At 44.2% G+C, this 19,353-nt stretch overlaps 1 protein-coding gene across 1 annotated transcript in view; it reads right to left on the reverse strand.

Annotated features, from left to right (window-relative positions):
* Positions 1 to 338: 338 nt before the first annotated feature.
* Positions 339 to 19,353, reverse strand: part of TEDC1 (tubulin epsilon and delta complex 1) — a gene marked incomplete at both ends in the record, with an annotated part of 63,933 nt that continues 44,918 nt past the window's right edge. The window contains 2 exons of the mRNA XM_079536055.1: positions 339 to 698; positions 17,051 to 17,263. Of these exons, the coding sequence (XP_079392181.1) occupies positions 339 to 698; positions 17,051 to 17,263 (573 nt within the window). The remainder of the gene's footprint in view (positions 699 to 17,050; positions 17,264 to 19,353) is intronic.

Consider the following 19,353-nt stretch of genomic DNA (forward strand, 5'->3'; position numbering starts at 1 on the left):
AAAGAAAGCTGTGTCTAGCAGATGAGCATTCTGGAAGAGCCAGTGCTTGGCAGAAGAACTAAACATCTAAAAGATAAAAGGGAGATGTAAGCACACTCCCACTAAGGCCTGCTGCAGAATTTAATTGGCAAGGTTAGCAATAAAGAGACTGCAGGCAGAACCACAAAGGTTATGGCCCCAGTGCAAGCCACAAAGCAGAAACAAGTCACTGTTCCCAGGCTTGATTATCAAAGCTCACATTTGGTTCCTCATCTTGCACTCCACCATGCCAAACCGCACAAGTGTGTTCTGATCAAATAAGCCCACTCCTTTGTTCTTCTGAGTCCAGCTTTCTCTCTTCAAGGAGAGATACAAATCACTCCATCCAACCTCTCTGCAATTCCATCCAACCTCTGCTTGCATTCATCCTGCAGCTGCTTCAGCTCTCTCTGTAGGCTGGCCTCTCTCATCCGCAGTTCTCTGATCACCTCTGTAGCACTGACAGCTGGAACGGGTTCCTTAGATACAGATCCACCAAAGCCTGTTTTGCTGGCAGAATGTTTGCTTCTAAACACCAGCCTGCATGACCCGTGCATTCTAGTTCTGTTTGGAGCACTGTGGTTCATAAGATCTAGTAGCTTCAGCTCCACTGATTCCTCTATCTTTCCTAGTTTGGCAGAGAAGTCCTCCTTCTGCAGTTCTTCCTCTCTTGTTTTCACCTGTAGAGATTAAAAAAAAAAAAGAGAAGAGTATGGTAAATTTCTGCGAACAGCTCCTCATACCAGGAAACAACAGCAAATATCCTGTTTGGACTGGGATGTACCAAAGAAACAGGAGCCAACTGAGAGTAAACTCAAGTGCACGGCAGCAAAAAATGAATTAAGCTAACGTGCTTTCTATCAGGTAGCAGCAGAGACCAAAAAGCTGCCTGTGGTCATTTGTTGGCAGCTTGGCCCTGCACCCCCTGACCTGATGACTAACAGACGAGGGCTCCGTGTTCTCCCCTCACAACACAGAGCACAAAGGGGAACCAGGAGAGTGACCTTCATCACCACTGTGTTGTCAGAACTGATTAACTGCTTCGTGACTAACAGCACTCCTTCCATTTGCAAATGCTTTCTGTACTTGGCAACGTGAGAAAGGAGGGGTGGCAACTGGAAGCTAGCAATTCCTTCATTCTCATTACGGGTAACAAGTAGTAAAACAAAAATAATGAAGCAGAGACGAAGAAGTATAGGCTAAGAACAAAATGAATTACAGGCAGCACACTTGCACTGAAGATAGGCCCAACAAAACAAAGCTTTTCTTGTGACAGAGTAGTCTGGATAAAAGCAATTGTATATACTGGGATTTCTCCAAAGCATTTTATTTAATGCTCACTAACAATTTGATTTGAAGAACTTGGAAGATGGTAATTGCCTTGCCAATTTCACAAGTGGATTAAACACGAATTCAGTGACTCATCTCAAAATGTAGTTGTCAGTGGGGAAACATTCATAAGAAGAGGTTCCCTGCTGAGGCCTTCAGGGAAATTGTTCTTGGGCTAACGGCACATTATGTGGTGGCCGGTGGAGTTCAACGCAAGCTGATGGCTGCAGAGCAGTGGACGGAACTGGGAAGGGCAGAGCCTGGCATTGGGCAGTCCACTGAGCGGCCCTCTCCCTGCCCCACTTTTGCACTGTTTTGCCTTCTCGCAGCTCTATCAGCCCCATCAACTTCTACAAGCCCAGCAGAAATGCTCTGCTGCATTACCAAGCCCAAGCAGGTCTTGCGTGGTGTGGAAAGCATCAGGGCTGGGGCCACAAGCAGGCCCACATACCTGGCAGCAACGGGCAAGGCAGCCTCACAGCTTTCTGTGATGGCAGCCAGCTGCCAAATCAGCTCAGCTGAAAAACAGTGAAATTTCAAACCAAAAGGAAACAGAGTAGGATTCAAAGGCAGGTCACCCAATGACTCACAGCCCAGAAAACATGCCTTATATTGTGAGACTTCAAGAGCTCCAGCTATTTCACTCATGCAGAGACATAACTTGTTTTAGATCCTAAAAGTCAAAAAGATAGAGGTGAGAGACCAGACTTTGCTGACAAAGGAATAAGAAGATCAAATGGATGGAAACATGAACTAGATATTCAGCTTCAGAATAAGACATTGTTACCGACTGTGAGGATAATGAACCATGAAATGCTCCACTGCTGCTCCAAGGATGAATCCTTTGGCCAAAGCTCAGATCAGGTCAACTTGGCACTAATGACATCCCTTGCACTCCTCCCATCCCTGGCCAGGAGTGAAGCTGAACTCCTCCTCGGGGTTTTAAATCCACAGATCTGCATTAAGATATTGGTATCTCATGTGCTAGGGCTTTGACCAGTTCTCTGTAAGCTGGGAGATATTTGGTATCCCTCTGAAACAACAGAGATCAGTCAGAGCTGAAGGCACTGCTAAACTCCACCACTGACACCAGCGCAGCCAGGGCTTCATTCATTCATTCCAAGTCTTTTATCAGAATATCTTCATGTCTTTTGCGGCCAAGTAATTAATCCTCCCCAGAGTCTTCTGATGCATTATCCCTCCCCACCCTCAACAAAGATCAAGAAAATCAATCAAGTCAGAAAAGAAATAAGTTGCTCTGAATTTTTCCTAACTTGCTAAAGGCTTTATCGATGCAGAGCCATCTGTTAAAGGAGACCTCTGCTGATTAAAGCATTTGAATAGAGCTGAAGCAGAGAGAAGTCTATCTTTGCCTTTGTCCAAGAACCAAGGGTCTCTCTTTATCATAATCCCCGCTGAATCCCAGGGCACCTCTCTCTGTTGGCTACAAGAGTATCTGCAGCTCAGTTCTCTAACAACAACTCAGAAGAAGCAAAACAGAAAAAATAAATTCCATGTTATCTGCACTCCCCATTGCCAAAATTGGATTAAAGAAATGGAAAGTGAAGTTTGCACAGAGTGGATTTAACACTGGAATGCAGGATGGGGAAAGTCTTACGCAGAACAAAATCACTACGCAAACAGAGTCCACAAAATGCTATTTATTTTTTTGCATTAAACTCAGGCAGAATGCTACTAGGGATGCATAAGGTATTGCTAATGAAATGTAGGTTTTCACACCAGCCAAAGGTGGAGAATGTTATTACCTATGGAGCAAGACACAAGATGGAAGAGTACACTCCTTTCAGCATTAAGCGCACTGACTTTTAACTCACTGCAGAAACAGCTGAGGTAGGAATTACTGTACTGAAGCAATAGCAGAGGTAAGGGCAAGGACAGCAGCCAGGGAAACAGCATCAGAAAGGCACTGCACATGCTGTCTTCTGTGAAGAGGACCAACATTTCCTGGAACAATGATGTTAGATGAATTCAGTAAGAAAATTTTCAACTAATGAATATGAAACAAGAGGATAAGTTTAGCAAAGTGCTATTCCTGTCATATCAGGGCAATTTGGAGAGCCAGTTCAATTTATTCTTTGCATTGCTCTTCCTGGTAAAGGTAAATTCTGTAACCCCATACATCTTCACAAACTTTCTGCTCTTTGTAGATTTGAATAGCTAAAAATCTCTGGGGGTTGCCTTCCAGTAATGTTCTTTATTCTTCACATCCTGAAGACTTGTGAAAACAATCACTAACATCCCTCCTGTATGCTTAATTGATGCTCTTTAACAGCTTGCTGTCTCCCATTAGTCAGCACATAATGATTATTCCACACAGCAAAACAATCTCAGCAGACCACTTTATATTAAACAAACATGTTGTAAAGGATTAGGAGCCTCAGCATTTCGTGCCTGCCCCTTCCTATCCCACAGCTCTGCCTTTTGGATTCAATCTACCAGCTGGAATTTGAATTCCCCATTAGGTACACAGCACTGTCTGACAAGTGCTGTGCACCCGCACCAAATAAAATACAACTCAATGATCAATGTTTCCACTTGCACAGAGCCAACCTCATCCCAAAGGGACCTGGTGCCTTTTGAGAACAGCCACACTGAACTAAAGGGAATCAGCTGATAAGAAAGCAGCATGTTCTTATTGACACATCCCCTGCTCTGGAGCTAGCACTGATTCGGTTAGCAGCTCACAACACTTCAGCACACCTGTAATTTCAACAGAGCACTTACACACACATAAGAATCCACAGAAAAGTGCTGTTCTTCTGTGTTTGAGGGTTGACAAAGCCTGCCACGTTTCCCACTTCCAAGACCACGACCCACCTTGCGAGAGGTCTGCTTTCATCAGCTGCTCAAGACATGCAATCCATTTATCTCATCGCTGCTCAAAACTCAGCCCTAACTAATTGCTGTGGTTTCCCCACTCCCTCCTGTTTGCCTCCACCTTGCTGGTAATGAGCTTCCCAGAGCTGTGTCTCATTCTATGAGGCTCAAACATCCCCAAGAGGCCGCTCCGCCTCATAGAGTTTTAACAGTCCGCTAATGAGAAGTGCAGTGAAAATGATGCAAAAAATGGTTCTTTTTCTGCTAAGCAGCAAGCTGGACATGAACACACTTGGACACAACTTTGCCAAAATGCACAGCATCCCACAGAGATCTTGACAAACCTCTAGGTAACCACACTGCATTATTTAAGTCCTTTTCAGTAATGACCTAACCGAAGTGGCAATCTTCCCAATGCTGGATGCCACCACCTCACGTGGCAACCTGAAAGCAGCCTCACAAAGCAAAGGAACGCACTGCCCCACTCAGTGATGCACCTGAAGGAAGCCGCTTGTGCTGAGAGCCACAGGAACTAACAGCAAAACCTCAGATCTCATCTTTTGGGCTGGGGAGCAAAAGGAAATTAGGAGATGTGAATGGATCCAAGCGACCAAAGCCATGCTGCTTTTGCAATTGGGGCAAAAATAACCTGATACCTTTCACCCTACAAAGTTCAAACATTTGCTGAAAAGCACCTACCCCCAAAAAATCAAACCCCCAGTGTTCAATAAAGGCATTTGCTGCTTATACAGAAAGACAAGAATACAGTAACAGCAGTCTGCAATAAGCTATTCTGGAAACACTACAACACCAAGTAAAGCAGGTGCTTTACTACAAAAAAGCCCACCTTATTCTAATTTCCAATTCATACCTTAGAGCAACTTGCCCAGATGTAATTTCAAACCTCTAAGGAAGTCATAGAGTTAGCACCACAGCTCTATAAAACTTGTCTCATTGAATCAAGCCTCTTTATGATAAGCTTTCAAGGTTTTTAATTTTCTGCAGCAATTTCTACGACCTGAAGAATAACCAGTTAAAAGCTCTGGAAACCATCATTTTCTGTTTTAACAGCTGAACACTTCCCACACTGCCCTGCCTAAATGAGGTTCCCTTCTTCTTGTGTGATCCTTGATTGTACACACAGAGACATGATGTTCTTCTGAAATTGCCCATTTAATAGCAAGGCACACATGCATTTACAGATTTAAAGCTAAAATGAAGTGCTTAAGTAGCCTAACCTTCTGCATAACACAGGCTGCGGTATCTCACCCAGTAATTTGGGCTGTGTTCTACTGCATTTGGTAAGCTATGGGGTCTCCTTTGGAAACACACTTTTTTCTTAAACACAAGCTCCACTTGATCAAAACCCTACTCTATCACAATGTTATTTCAGCAGTAAAATACACTTATGGCTTAAAACGTGCATCTTTGTACTAAGTTCTGCCTCAGCCACTGGGTCTTGTTACGCCATTTCTCACCTAAAATAAGTCTTGTGCCTCCAGAACGCTGCTTCTGCCTAGGAACTTACAGATCATCATCCAGCAGCAACTTTGTCTTGGTTCAATTCCACTTCTCCAACCTCTCCAAAAGAGGGACAGAATAATTCCTCCATTAGCCCTCCCTTAATCCTATCCAGTTCTTCAATCACTTTGCAATTGTGACAGTGGTGTGAGGCCAACTCATTTCATTAAGCTCAGAATGACCACCTATGTGTTATTCTTCAATGGATGACCAGTAGCAGACAGTACCACTTAGCTACACGTAATCCAGCACTTCTCCAGTGAGCCCACTGCCTGTTTCACAAAGCCAGAAATGGGTTTGCACATAACCCATACCTGAATCTGTGCACACGTAGGTATTTCTTTCTAAAAACCTCAAAGCTTTGGCTTAACAAACAGCTAGCAGCGACATTTCTCCTTAATATAATTACTGATTTCTCACATTCATTATGAGTTCAGCAAGAAGAAACAGCTTAAGCCTCTGGAAATGAAGGAGAATAACCCAAAAGAGGGGATATCAAAGCAATATTAATGCGTGCATTATTTGTACCACAAACTACGAAGACATTTTAGAAAGGTTGTAACGCTGAGCTACAGCAACTGGCAGGAGATGTAATTATACAAGCAGCTGCATTCCAATTTTTGCCCGGATTTGCAATTTCCTGCAATTAGGGAGGAATGTATACATCTCCATCTTATGCATTTTAAGCAAGACATTCTCTATTCAAATGCTAGCTCCCAGGCACACCTATTGTCAGTGCAAAACAAATTGACAGGGAAGCCACAGCAGCAATGTACCTACTTTATCCAGCAATAGAAGGCCAGCTTTTAGCTGAGGGAGGAAACCTCTGGGAAGAAACTACAAATACAAGTTTAATATCACAAACATGCTTAGCTGCATTCAGTGAGCACAAACACGAGAGTCTGGCCAGGCACAACTGCTGTGTGCCTTCTTCCCCCCACTATACACTCAGCAGTACAAAGTACTTCGTAAGACTTCAGGACAGCATCCATGCTGTTCTCTAATAGAAAGCATTATGGTGGTGAGGAAGCAAAGCAACAAAAAGTTGTTTCTTACAGCATAATCTCACACAGTAGTAACCAGACCCTGACCTTGCATGAAGGCATACCACATTTCTGTTGACTTTTTTTTTTTTTAATAAAGAGAATCAAATCAGTCTGTATTTGGCATCACGTATCAAAATACCACATTGATAGGAGTCAGAAAAATCACACAAGCTTCAGAAAACAGAAAAGGACACCGGCCTAAGAGACCAGGAAAGGAATGCCAGGAAGATTTTCCAGAGTCTTTACAGGAAAATGCAAAGTAAACCTGCAAATATCAGCGCGAAACACAAAAGCACATAAGCGATAAGTGCAGTGCCTGTTTGCTGAGCCTGTGAATATCTACTGCACAGGAACAAGCAAGAGGGAAACTAATCCTCTTAGGCCCCAAAGCAACCAAACTGTGATGCTGCTGAGCGGTGTGCCTATGGGCTGCGTGGGCTGCAGTGGGGTGGGATGGTTAAAGGACATACCTGAGGGCAGCAGCAAGGGGGCAGGGCTGAAAGCCTCTCCAGGAGAACATTTCCTGTTGTCTGGCTATTTTCTGAACTATCTGCTCCTCAGGTTTTAGTAGGAGCAGTTTGCTTTGCCAGCGTTTAACTTCAGAGGAATACTAAACTCAAAAAGAGGAAAACAGATAGGAATCAAAGAAAAAATGTGATATTTGAAGCAACTCTGATGACAGAACCAGGTAGGAACAAATCCCCAAACATTAAATGGACTATTGAAACCCCTTCAGGTGCTTCTCGTAAGGTAGGCAACGCCCCCAGAATGGTCCCACTACACTGTGAAGGTGGGATGGCTCCACTTGCAGGTTCTCCATCAGTGACACAGGGAGATGAAGTTCAGACTTGCAAAAATCCCACATGGCACACAGTTCTCAGTGTGCAAGGGGAATAATTTCTGCCTCCAAATTCTAAGTCCTTAGAACTTACAATAACCAGAAAAACCCCGTCTAGCCTTTTATTTCTAATCAGTTTTATCTTTACACTATTCAAATCTTTGAATTCAATTAAAAGATCACAGGAATGCATATAGTAACATGCACAGGAAAAAGTACTAAATGAAGACCACAGTACGTCAGTTTCAGTAATTCAGACAGTTGCAAAAAGGCTGCGGAGCTTCTTTGAGAAAAGACTGACAGCGACAAATTACAGAGGAAGGCAGCAGACAAGTATTGCTTCATGTAATAAATTGCTCACTTATTTTTCAATTTGTTCTTCCCAATTTTTATCTCGGGCAGCAGACAAACACTGCTGATAGGAGATACCTTCTCAGATGTAGGTGACTTGCTGGGCTTGGAGGGCTCCAGTGCTACATGAGAAGGGCTGCATCACTCTGTCCAGCATGAAAGCAGCCACCCCAGGACACAGAGCTTCTTGGACTTGTGCTCTCTGAGCAAGCAAAGCTCACTCCAGTGACCCAACACAATAGCGGCATGAGGCAACTCAGCACTAACCCTCAGGTGAAGATCTGTCAGCATAAAACATCTGCAGAGCTTCAGTGAATAAGCTTTTGAAAGCCATTGCTCCAAAAACTCGTTCAGCTAAAGGAGTTTCTCTTACAGCTTTGCTGGTGAGAAGTGGCTGCAGTGGGCATAAAGCTGCCTGAATGGCCACCGTGATGCTGGCAGGAGGAACAGGGTGAGCCCTTCAGCTACAGCCTGCAAAGGGAAAAGTCTGACATCTCTCACAGCTTGGAAAGAGCTGATGAGACAAACGGCTAGAGGTAGTGAGTTCTGAACTCAGATGTGCACTGAAGCCTTATTTAGATGCATTTCTCTCTAGGAAGAAGAGATCTGACAATATTAAATTACAGATTTACTTTTATGTCAGCTCTTCTACAAGCACAAGGGACAGACACAGAAATGAGTTAGATACTTTCTTCTCTTATGATCAAGAACCCTTGATTTCAGGGCAGACAGCTGGGAGGACGAGGCCAAGGTTTTAAGAAAAAAAGAAAATACAAACAGCCTTTTTCCCAAAAGCACCAAGCTCCTATCAACTCATTTGAAAACCAAGCAGTGCTGTGAAATATGCAACTTACAACTTCTGCTGGTGGAGGAAGAACTCATCCTGATGGTCTGCCCTTAGTTGTAAAATGCAATCCAGATACCTTCTGGAAATTACTGTCCCAAAAACCCACTCAGAAAAGCTCAGTAAAACACACTAAAAGAGCTCCAGGTAGAGCTGCCCTAAAATACAGCCACCAGTTGCAGTGTTTAAGATGGTCTCCATCAGGCAGGAAAACGCCCCCAGGATGCAGCCCTGATAGAGGAGGATGCATCACCATGGCTCACCTTGCACGAGACAGCCTCAGCTCCAGAAACCCAGCAGCTTGGTGGCCACAGGGACCCCAGATCCCTGCCCAATCAGCCCTACAGCTTTTCACATGCAATAGATAAAGGCAGTGCTGGGAGCCACCATCACAACACATTGCACATCTGAACCCTGTAGGCATTCCCAATTTTTGTCCATGTTTGATGTGCTTTTCAGTGTGAAAACATAAGTGCTACACTTATTTCTTAAAAAACGCACTAAAATGTTTACAGTGGCTACAAAACACATTCTCTCGTTGGGATGTGTTTTTTTTACAGTTTATTGTTAAATAAAGCTCATCTAAAATTTATTGGAGTATAATTCTTCGGCTGCATTTATTGCATGTTTCACTGCCGTGGTCGGTATCCAACACGTCAGTAAATAACACACGTAAAGTATCAACACTGGTTATCGATTATGCCTTAACTGATCCTGTCACCTGAGCACATGTTCTGCATTTTGGATAAAGAAAGGAAAATTGCATCTTTTGGGAAACCAGACAAAATTCCACCCACACTTCAAACCCCAGAGTTCTGCACGCAGAACAGGAGACAGCATTTTAGTTTTTAATGTTTCTGTCTTCCCTATGGAGCTGGAGTCCTTTAGAATATATAAGCCCCATAAAAAATGTCAGGCGGGATAATTTACTTTCAGTTCCAGTTTTTGTGTGTTTGAAATCAGTTTGCTGATTTAGCAACTGCTACGGAGTCTTTCGCACACGGTTCAGCACTCATTCAGCAATCTGCACAGCAAGTTACATCTGCAAACAAAGAATAAATACCTATCTTCGTCGTCTGTTTGTATGCCGCAAGCTTAGTGTTGACTATTCAAATCTGAGTAATGGGCTGAAGTTCTCAGAAGCAAACAAGATTTTAAAAACCTCCCAGCTCTGCTCACGTGCAGGAACTTCCCCCATGCTGTTACTTGAGCCAGGCTAACTAAGGGCTTTGGGTCTAATGCAAACATCAGATCCTGCTGGGGAGAATAGAGATGCACAGAGACGGCTTCTTTCTTCCTCCCTCCAGCACAGGGCAGAGCTCAGTGCCTCCTGGAACTGTCGCCTGGGTCTCACCCAGCATCCATGGGCACTTACCAAAAGAAAGCAGCCTGATCTGTTAGGAAATCTGATAAAAAAGCCTGACAGAGCAACACAACAAAATACGTAAGTAAAAAAAAGAACACACACATAAACATAGAATGATATGAGTTGGAAGTGATCCCTAAAGGACATCTGGTCCAACTCCCCTGCAAGTCATCAAGTGCTCAGAGTCCCATCCAACCTTCAGTATCTCCAGGGATGGGAAGCCCACCATCTCTCTGGGCAACTTGTGACAGTGTCTCACTGCCTTTATTGTAAAAACCTTCTTCCTTATATCCAATTAAATCTCCCCTGTTAGTTTGAAACCATTTCCCTTGTCCTGTTTCACAGACCCTGCTGAAGATTCTGCCCCTTTCCCTCCTATAATCCCCCTGTAGATCCTGACAGGCTGCTCTCAGGTCTCCCCAGAGCCTTCTCCTCTCCATGCTGAACAGCCCCAGCTCTCTCAGCCTGTCCTCATAGGGGAAGCGTTCCATCCCTTAAACATCTTACTCCCTACTGCTTACAGCAGGTCTATGCTTTCTAATAACCTAAATCTGCTAATACCTTGGCAGCTCCATCAGCAGCAAATGTAATCCTATGTTTAACGAAATACAAACTACACATAAAAGCCATTAGCCCCATCCCTCCTTGCCACCCTCCCGTCCATGTCCTCCACTGCTCCCTTTGATGGATGCTTCTGTTGATCTCTCTGGGTTTCCTCCCCTACGCAGGCATCTGGGCCCAGCCAACCATACACTTCCAAAAGCTGCTCTTGTGGCGCTGCTAGTTTTTCAATTCCTTTTTGCATGAAAAGCTCCACTGACAGCTGCTCGATGCTCCAGATGGAGGTTTTCAAAGTGGAACACAACAACACTCTGGGACTGGGACAGGGAATATGCTGACTGCTCCCAACCATCCCCAGCACTCCTCTGCTTCCTGCATCCCCACAGCCTGGGTAATTATTAACCACTCGCTGCACTGATATCTTCATATTAGCAGAAAGCCCGGAGAATGAGAATAAACAGCAAAAATAGACAAGATGAAACGGGAACAATTTGCTTTCAAAGAGAAAAAGAGCTCTTGACAAAGCTTCAGAGTGCTTTCCACCAAGAGCTCAGCTGCTGCTTTGCCACAAGCCTGTGCTTCGGGCTGCAGCAAACATGGCCCTGCATTGGGGAACACACTGGGCACACATTGGGCAGCCAGCACACACCAAACTGGGCCCTACCAGCCGTGCAGAGGGGCAGGAAAATGTTATTTTTGCTTCTCCACCAGGCACTGCCCATGCCTTGGCTTTCACACAGGTTAGGCCTCACCGTGCAGTGGCAGCAGGACCACAGCTCCTCCATCAGCTCCCAGTGCTCTGTGCTCAGGCCTGGGTAGCCCAGCACAGCTGGAACTTCTGGGCAGGGCTCAAACATGGAGGAAGCACATTCAAGCTCAGTTTGATGGCTCTGATTCTCTCTCAGCCATACTTCAGAGATGCTTATATGAGTAAGCTCCCTCACACCATCACCTGAAAGGAGTCTAGCTTGTTTTTAAGTCCTAGCAAACACCAAGATCCCACATTACAATATCACAAGCTCCAACAGAAGCTCAGTAGCAGGTGAGCATTTATGTGATTAAAACTGAGGAGGATCCTCATTTGGAGTCAGGCACCCGCTTCTCCAGCTCCTGGATACAGAATGTTCAACCTGAAATCAAGATGCCCCTCAATCAGAGGAGTAGAGGATAAATATTTTAAATATTTAAAAAGGAGCAAACAAACAAACAAGATCTATTTTCAAATTTGGAGACGACTTCTTTTTCAGTTACATTTTTTTTTCAAGCAGAGAAACATTTCTGAAGCTTAACAACCAAAATGTCATCCAAGAAGAAGCGATTATTTACCCAGGGCTGAATGGAAAAGAATAGAGCTGAACAGAAAAGAGCAAAGCTAACTATAAGAAAGTCACACATTCAGATCACACCTCTGCCCATACAGGTACAGCTTACGCCTGTTCTCCTCCAAGATACCAAACACAATTCTGCCTGCAGATGGGTATCAGTTAAAATGTCATATTAATCAGGGTTTCACGAATCATCCAAATCCCATAGCAACATTCAGTAATCTTCAGTCAATGTCCTTGAAAGGGAAATGGTTTCAGGGTCGTTCCAAGCACAAAACTGGAGAGAAAAAAAAGAAAGAGCTGGGAGCAGGCAGAGAAACAAAAGAAAATGCTTTCCTGAGGAAAATAACTGACTTAATTTTAGAAGATTAAAGATGGATAGTTTTCTCTATTAGAAGCACACAGTACAAATTATTAATCTTATAAAAGCCAGATATCTTGCCTTGATAGCTCATCCTGAATAATGAGCAGTTGTGTTTAGTGCTGCAAACCAGACACTGTGGTATAGCATAGCTCTGACATTAACACACCTGAAATACCTCTACCTTGTCTAAATTCATCAGTCAATCACAGATTCAGGTTTCAAGCCCAAACCACAGTCGTACAGCAGGTCCAGCTCCTCTTCAGACATCCCTGACAGATATTTGCATAACCTGCTTTGTAGAGGGTCCAAGGAAATTACTTCTTTAATATGCAATGAGAACTGTGTTGTGATTTAAGCACATTTTTGTCCCATTCTCTTCCCTCCACAAAAAATCGTATTCTTCATATTTGAAAATTCCTATCTCACTGTAGTCTTTCCATTTTTATGTTAGAGACCCCTCAAAGCCCACCTCACCCAGCAGCCTGTCTGCAACACAGCTCAGCACCCAGTAGCAAGAGAAGTTCAGCACTAGACAAATACATAGCCATACTTCACTGGAAGACACAACATTCTAAACTTCAGCAGTTTTTGGCTGAAGGGCTTCCTTGGCCAGAGAACACTTTTCATATTTATTGCTTAACAACAGATTTTTTTCTTCATGAACTTGCCCAGTCGTGAGGATGAAGGAGCAGCAGAACAGTACAATTGTTTGCTCCTGCTCCAACGCGATATTTCCCTTCACTGCCTCTTGGAGAGCAAGGAGCCCTAAACCAGCTAAATGTTCCTTGCACAGAAGCCCTTTCACAGCTTGGGTCATCATCACTTCCCCTTTCTATGCCTTTCCAGCTCAATCACGCCTTTTCTTTTTAAGATGGTGAAGGGCCTGGAGCATCTCTCCTATGAGGAAAGGCTGAGTGAACTGGGTCTGTTCAGCCTTGAGAAGAGAAGACTGAGAGGGGACCTGATCCAGGTCTATAAATATCTCAGGTGTGGGGGGCAGAATGGCGAGGCCAGACTGTTTTCAGTGGTGAGTGGAGACAGGACAAGGGGAAACGGCTGGAAACTGCAGCATAGGAAGTTCTGCACAAACATGCGCAAGAACTTCTTTACAGTGAGGTGACGGAGCACTGGAACAGGCTGCCCAGGGAGGTGGTGGAGTCTCCTTCTCTGGAGATGTTCAAGACCTGCCTGGATGCCTACCTGTGCGACCTGCTGTAGGGAACCTGCTTTGGCAGGGGGGTTGGACTCGATGATCTCTGGAGGTCCCTTCCAACCCCTACAATTCTGTGATTCTGTGATTCTGATTCTTTTAGCTCAGACAACAACCAGAACTGCACACGTTGTGCCAGAAACCAATAGAAATATTTTAAATTTCAGTTTCTTCTGCCTTGCTTACAATTCTTAGGATTTAATTTACTACTTGTGACCACTGACATTTTCACAAGAACTACTACTGTAACCCCAAGAACTCATTCACACGACATGATGGCCATATCACAAAAACAGGCATAAAATTATGATTTTCCTTCAGATGCATTTTTATCTCCCATTTATCTCCCATCCTATTTTATCTGACATTTTATCACTTAATTATTCAGTACCACAAAAGTACTGGAGATCTCACTGTAGCCTTCCAGTACTTGAAGGGCGCTTAGAAGCAGGAGGGGATTGACTTTTCACAGTCTGATAGTGATAGGACGTGGAGGAATGGCTTTAAACCAAAAGATTTAACTAAAAGATTCAGGTTAGATGCTAGGCAGAGGTTTTTTTACTCAGAAGGTGGTGAGGCACAGGCTGCCCAGAGAGGTGTGGATGCCCCATCTCTGGAGGTGTTCAAGGCCAGGTTGGACGGGATCCTGAGCAGTTTGATCTGGTGGTTGGCAATCCTGCCCATGGGGCTGGGAAGTGGATGATCTTTAAGGTCCCCTCCAACTTAAGCCATTCTATCATTCTAAGAGGGTCCTTGATCCTTTCCTGCCGTGCTTTGTACGTGATTGAGCTTCTTTCACTTGTGCCCATTGCTCTTCACCTCCCTGTGCAAACTGATCACAGATGCCTGCTCTCCTCTTCCTGCTGTGTTCGCTCAAGGGTCAGAGGAAACACATTCACATGGGCAGTTTATTTTGGTTGAGAATCCTTTCAGGAACCTTATCAAATACCATTTCTAAATGCAAGTGGGTCAAGCCAACCCAACCTCCCTTGCCCACACGCTCAGTGGTCCCCTCTCCAAGAGCTCCAGCAGATTTTTTAGATTTGTGATTCCTCTCTTTAAAAACTGTGGCTGTCTCTTCCCCAGAATATCACATCTAATCACATGTCCTCATTTCTTTGGAATAGTTTCTACTCAATTGCCTGGCACAGACACCAGGCGCATTGCTAACAACCAACATAATTACTTGGTGGATTATCACGGTTCTCATGAAGTACAACACAGTGGGCACAGCAGCTATAATAAAACTTACTGTCCCTCATATGGACATGCTTGTGAGAGCCAAGATAATTTCCAGATGCCTCACTATCACAAGATACAAAGTTAGAGATAATGACCACTTCAGCTACCGCTCGCTGGAACTTCTCTTTGTTTGACTAAAAAAAGAATATAGAAGGAAAGATGTGATAAGCTTATTTCTCCAGTGAAAGGACTGAAGGGGACACAACTGATAGAGCAGCCTGCACTCAGCGAGCATCTTGGCTGGGGGAAAAAGGCAGACTGCAGGCAGAAAGCATCACGTAGACAGCTAGGCTGACAGAAAGAAGGGTTGATTTAAAGAGGATTAATGGAGAGTCATCTGACCTCCAGGCTTTCCAAAATGCTGTCACGTAGCAGCATTACGAAACAATTCCGTTCTGGGGGGATGCAGAAAAGGAAGCACTTGCAATAAACTATCCTTTTAACAACACACCAAGACACACTCCATTTGTTTCCCATAGTTATGCAATCAAATGACATTCTGTGAATCTCAGAAATAGTGGAACTTGACCAAACATCATTCAAAAACAATCAGTGCATCTAATTCAATGCACTGTGCAGCATTCGTCTGTCAACGTTATTGGACTTCATCTCCAAATTAAAGCATAAAAAGTTACTGTGATTACTACATCATATTTAACAGGCATATATAATGTTATACATAAAAGGAGTCAGAGCATATTGGAAATCACACAGTGGGAAGTTTACTTTTTAATTTCAAAGTCTGAGCTGTCCTGCAACATTCATCTCCATTTTGCCACAGAAGCATCTAAGCCAGACCACACCAGAGACCTGCATGACCAGCACCCCATCTGACTGTGACTGACAGCAAGTGCCTGGAGAAGACTGCAAGATCAAAGGAAATATACTGGAGATACTTCAGAATATTCTCTTCGCCTGCAAAGATTTTTATCCCACAACTTGCCAAGCTTATAATTTGCATTTGTGTATTGGATAATTTTTAGTGGATTTCCTCTTCAAAGAACGTAACCAACAGATTCTGAACTCGCTTGTGCTGCTAATATATCCTCAGTGCCCCATGGGGAGGATTGCACACTCAGTATGAAGCAGCAGCACCTCATGCCTGCCCCTATCCAACCAAGCCCAACTGGCTCCTTATTCTTACAGTAGAAGAGAGTGATCCAGTTTTTCTCCATACATTTTTTCCCATGCCAGATTCCTGTGAACTCTTGAGCAAATATCTGTTACCTTTTGTTCTGGCAGTTGATCTGTAATCCCAACTACCCACACTTCAAACTAAAAAAAAACAAAAAGTTAACAATTATGAGTTAATATGGATTCAAAACAGTGACACGGAGAGTTTTGTTAGTGTTCTACCTGACCCAAATGTTCCTTTTACTTCCTTCCCATTAACTGGTTTCATAGACTCTCTGAATCCTTCTTTCCCCTTTATGACTGTAAAAAAAAAAAAAAAAAAAAGCTACTTTCTATGCCTGCATCTTCAACGCAACGCATCTTCTCCCTGTGTCAGCATGCTAATATTCAGCAATAATATCTCCCAAATCTGCATTAACAGCTCTTTTATTTATGCCCCAGTACCCCTCTGGGTGTTTCTCTGTCGTCGTCCCCCATCTTTATGCTAGCGAACACCACGTACATTTCCTTCCTATCACCTGCCTTCCTCCTCAGCCAACCTCCCACACCCAGTCTGTTCTTGCACCAAAACTTGCACTTCTCTCACTTCACAGGTTTCAAAACCTTCTTATTCCTTTCCCCATCAGACATTTCAAAGACTAACTCAGTGAAAGAAGACAAGTTCTGGCTTCTTACACCCTCCTTTCCCTGCGAATACCTAACTTGTATTTTTCTTGCTGCAACTATTACAGATGCTTTCAGCCTGCTGCCTCTGTCCCCTCCAGAGGCTGCCACAATTTCTTCCTGTTCTCATTCTCTCCTCTGTAACCCCTATCCTTTGATGCCTTCACTTCCAAATGCAAGAACACTTACTTTGTTTTCAGCACACTGCCTCTCTGGGACACCTGCTTACTTTGTGTTTGAAAGAGCACCTGGCATGCTGTGGGCATAAACAGACAAGCAATTGTAGCTTGACACAGAGCACCAACAAGGAGGCTGCCCTGAGACGGGACACAGCGAGAGAGCTGAAAAATAAAGGATGTGAGAAGTTGCTTCCCATCGCAACGGCCGCCTCAAAGCTCACCTTCTGACACCAGGCAGACCTTCGGCGTGCTACCAGCTTGTCCAGCTGGCTGTGGAGAGCTGTCATCTCCCCAGACAACCTGTCGATTTGCGCAGTCATGCTTTCAGCCCAGGGGCAGCACGTGGCCCCCTCCTGCAGCCTGCTGGTCTCCACAGGAGTGTCCTGCACCGAGCGCACGCTTCCCTCTTCAGCCATGTTATCTAACACGGTTTCCTAAAAGAAAAAACAACAGAAGTTTCTTTTTGGCAGGTCCTATAATGCTTCCCTTCCTTCTCAGTACCCCATGGCTAGGAACGTACTGCTGCTGTCTCAGAGTACAGTTCTGCAATTCCACAGCTATTTTAAGAGAACCTCTTTAGTTCACTCTAATGTGAGCTAATAGAAGACTTACACTGCTAACTTAGCCCATTTTAGAAAGCACTGCATGCTGTGAGCTGCTCTCCACTGCTATTACTGAAGCATAAAGTCACACTTTGAGATAACAACAACCAGCACTGCGGAAGCAATACGTAAGCCCTTTCCCCTGCAATTCTACTTGCATGGCTTTTTGTAACACAGTGATGACCAGGAGAAGCACTGTGCTTGCACTGCCCATCAGCTGTGCGCCACAGCAAGCTGCGACATCCACACCCTATCTGTGTCTACATCCAGCTCACCAAGCCAAGGAACTCCGTGAGATCCCTGCTGCAGGCTGGCCAGCTCCATCAGTTCTGCTTGGTCCTGCCCATCCCACTGGCTACAAAATGATTTGTGCAGCCGCCTTCAGAAGTAGCAATCATTATTTGAAACTCAAAAAAAAAAAAAACAAACCCAAATAAGATCAGAGTCCTTGAAAGGTATGTACCTCTACAACGCAGTGCATAAATTACAAAGAAACAGTCTCTGTGCCACAGCAGGGTAACTAAGAGACCCAGCCCTCCTCACTCAGGATATTAAATATTTATTCCCATTTTGCTATCAAGAAAACATCAAACAGGAGAGATCATAATCTCTTTTAAGGACATGAGTAGCATTCAAAATTACCTTTCAAAACTGGAGAAGCAATCTGAAAACAGCAAGAGCAAATTCAGCAGTCAAGCAGCATGGCCAACACGTGGGCAAGGCAAAAACATAGGTGTAATTACTAACTCAGCAGCAGCACTGCTGGTAGAGATGCCATAAAATCACCTGTCACCAATGTCATCCTGATAAATGCAAGCACCAGGCTAGAAAGCATAAACACAAGTCTCTGTGATAGAAGAGAGTTGACCATAACGCTGATGTACGGGTGAGGCACCTGAAGTTAAACACAGACAAATGGGATAGGAAATCCCGTACTGGAGCAGCAACAGCCATCAGAAGTTGAAGGAATGGCCTACAAGGAGGCATTACGAGAACCAATTTTGTTTAGCCTAGAAAGAGGAACTGGGAAGGCAGTGACATGCTAACAGCCTTCACTTTAATAGAAGGTTGCTGTAGAGAGGATGAGAATAATTTTTCTCTCGCTGTCTTTTTTCTACGCAGGTAGGTACAAAACTTTGGCTTTCTTCGCAGCAAGAGGTTTTTAGGCTGATATAAGGAAAAGCCTTGCAAGAGAGCCAAGAATGGCAAAAGAAACCCTGAAAACCCTCCTTTCTAAGCCAGCAGCAGCTCTGCAAGATGTCACCAACAACTGACAGCCTGACAAGCTGCACAGCAGTAACACTAAGCTTTTTTTTTCCTTTTTAAATTTGAAATTTACTAAATGAGAGAATTTTAGAGCAAAATTACTGCAGCCACTCCTGTTGCTGCAGTCAAGCCACGCTCTGGCCTAAGACCACTGCTCTGCCTTGCTGTGAATGTCACATCTCAGACCCAGCATCCTCATCCTTGCCAACCAGGGTGCTGCAGCACAGCCCAAGAGCAAGCAGTGCCTGAGGGCTCCCATTCAACCATGGGGCAATAGTGAAGCTCCTGCTGCCTTCATGGAGTCTGTTTCACCTCTTTTTGCTCAACTCTCTGCATCCAGTGTAGCAGATAAGTGCACAGAAGAAAACGGATGGCAGAACAGCAAAGGATATGCAGAAAGAAAAGGCATTAGAACAGTGGAAAGCAGGAGGGAAAGGTGTCAGGATAGTAGTGGAGAGCAGGGCTGCACCTTAGCACAGGGATAGGTCTAAGGCAGAGCCACACATTCCCATAAGCATCACAAGTTGTCATTTCTACAACTAAAAACAATTGATTTCAGTGTGTGAGGAAGTATCATTAACAGCAAACTCTAGAAAACTGGCTAGCACCTATATTTAGCAGAAATGTCTGCTTTATCAACTCTGAAAAGTTGTGAG

The sequence above is a fragment of the Tetrao urogallus genome (assembly GCF_951394365.1).
Source record: "Tetrao urogallus genome assembly, chromosome: 5".
Classification (NCBI taxonomy): Eukaryota; Metazoa; Chordata; class Aves; order Galliformes; family Phasianidae; genus Tetrao; species Tetrao urogallus.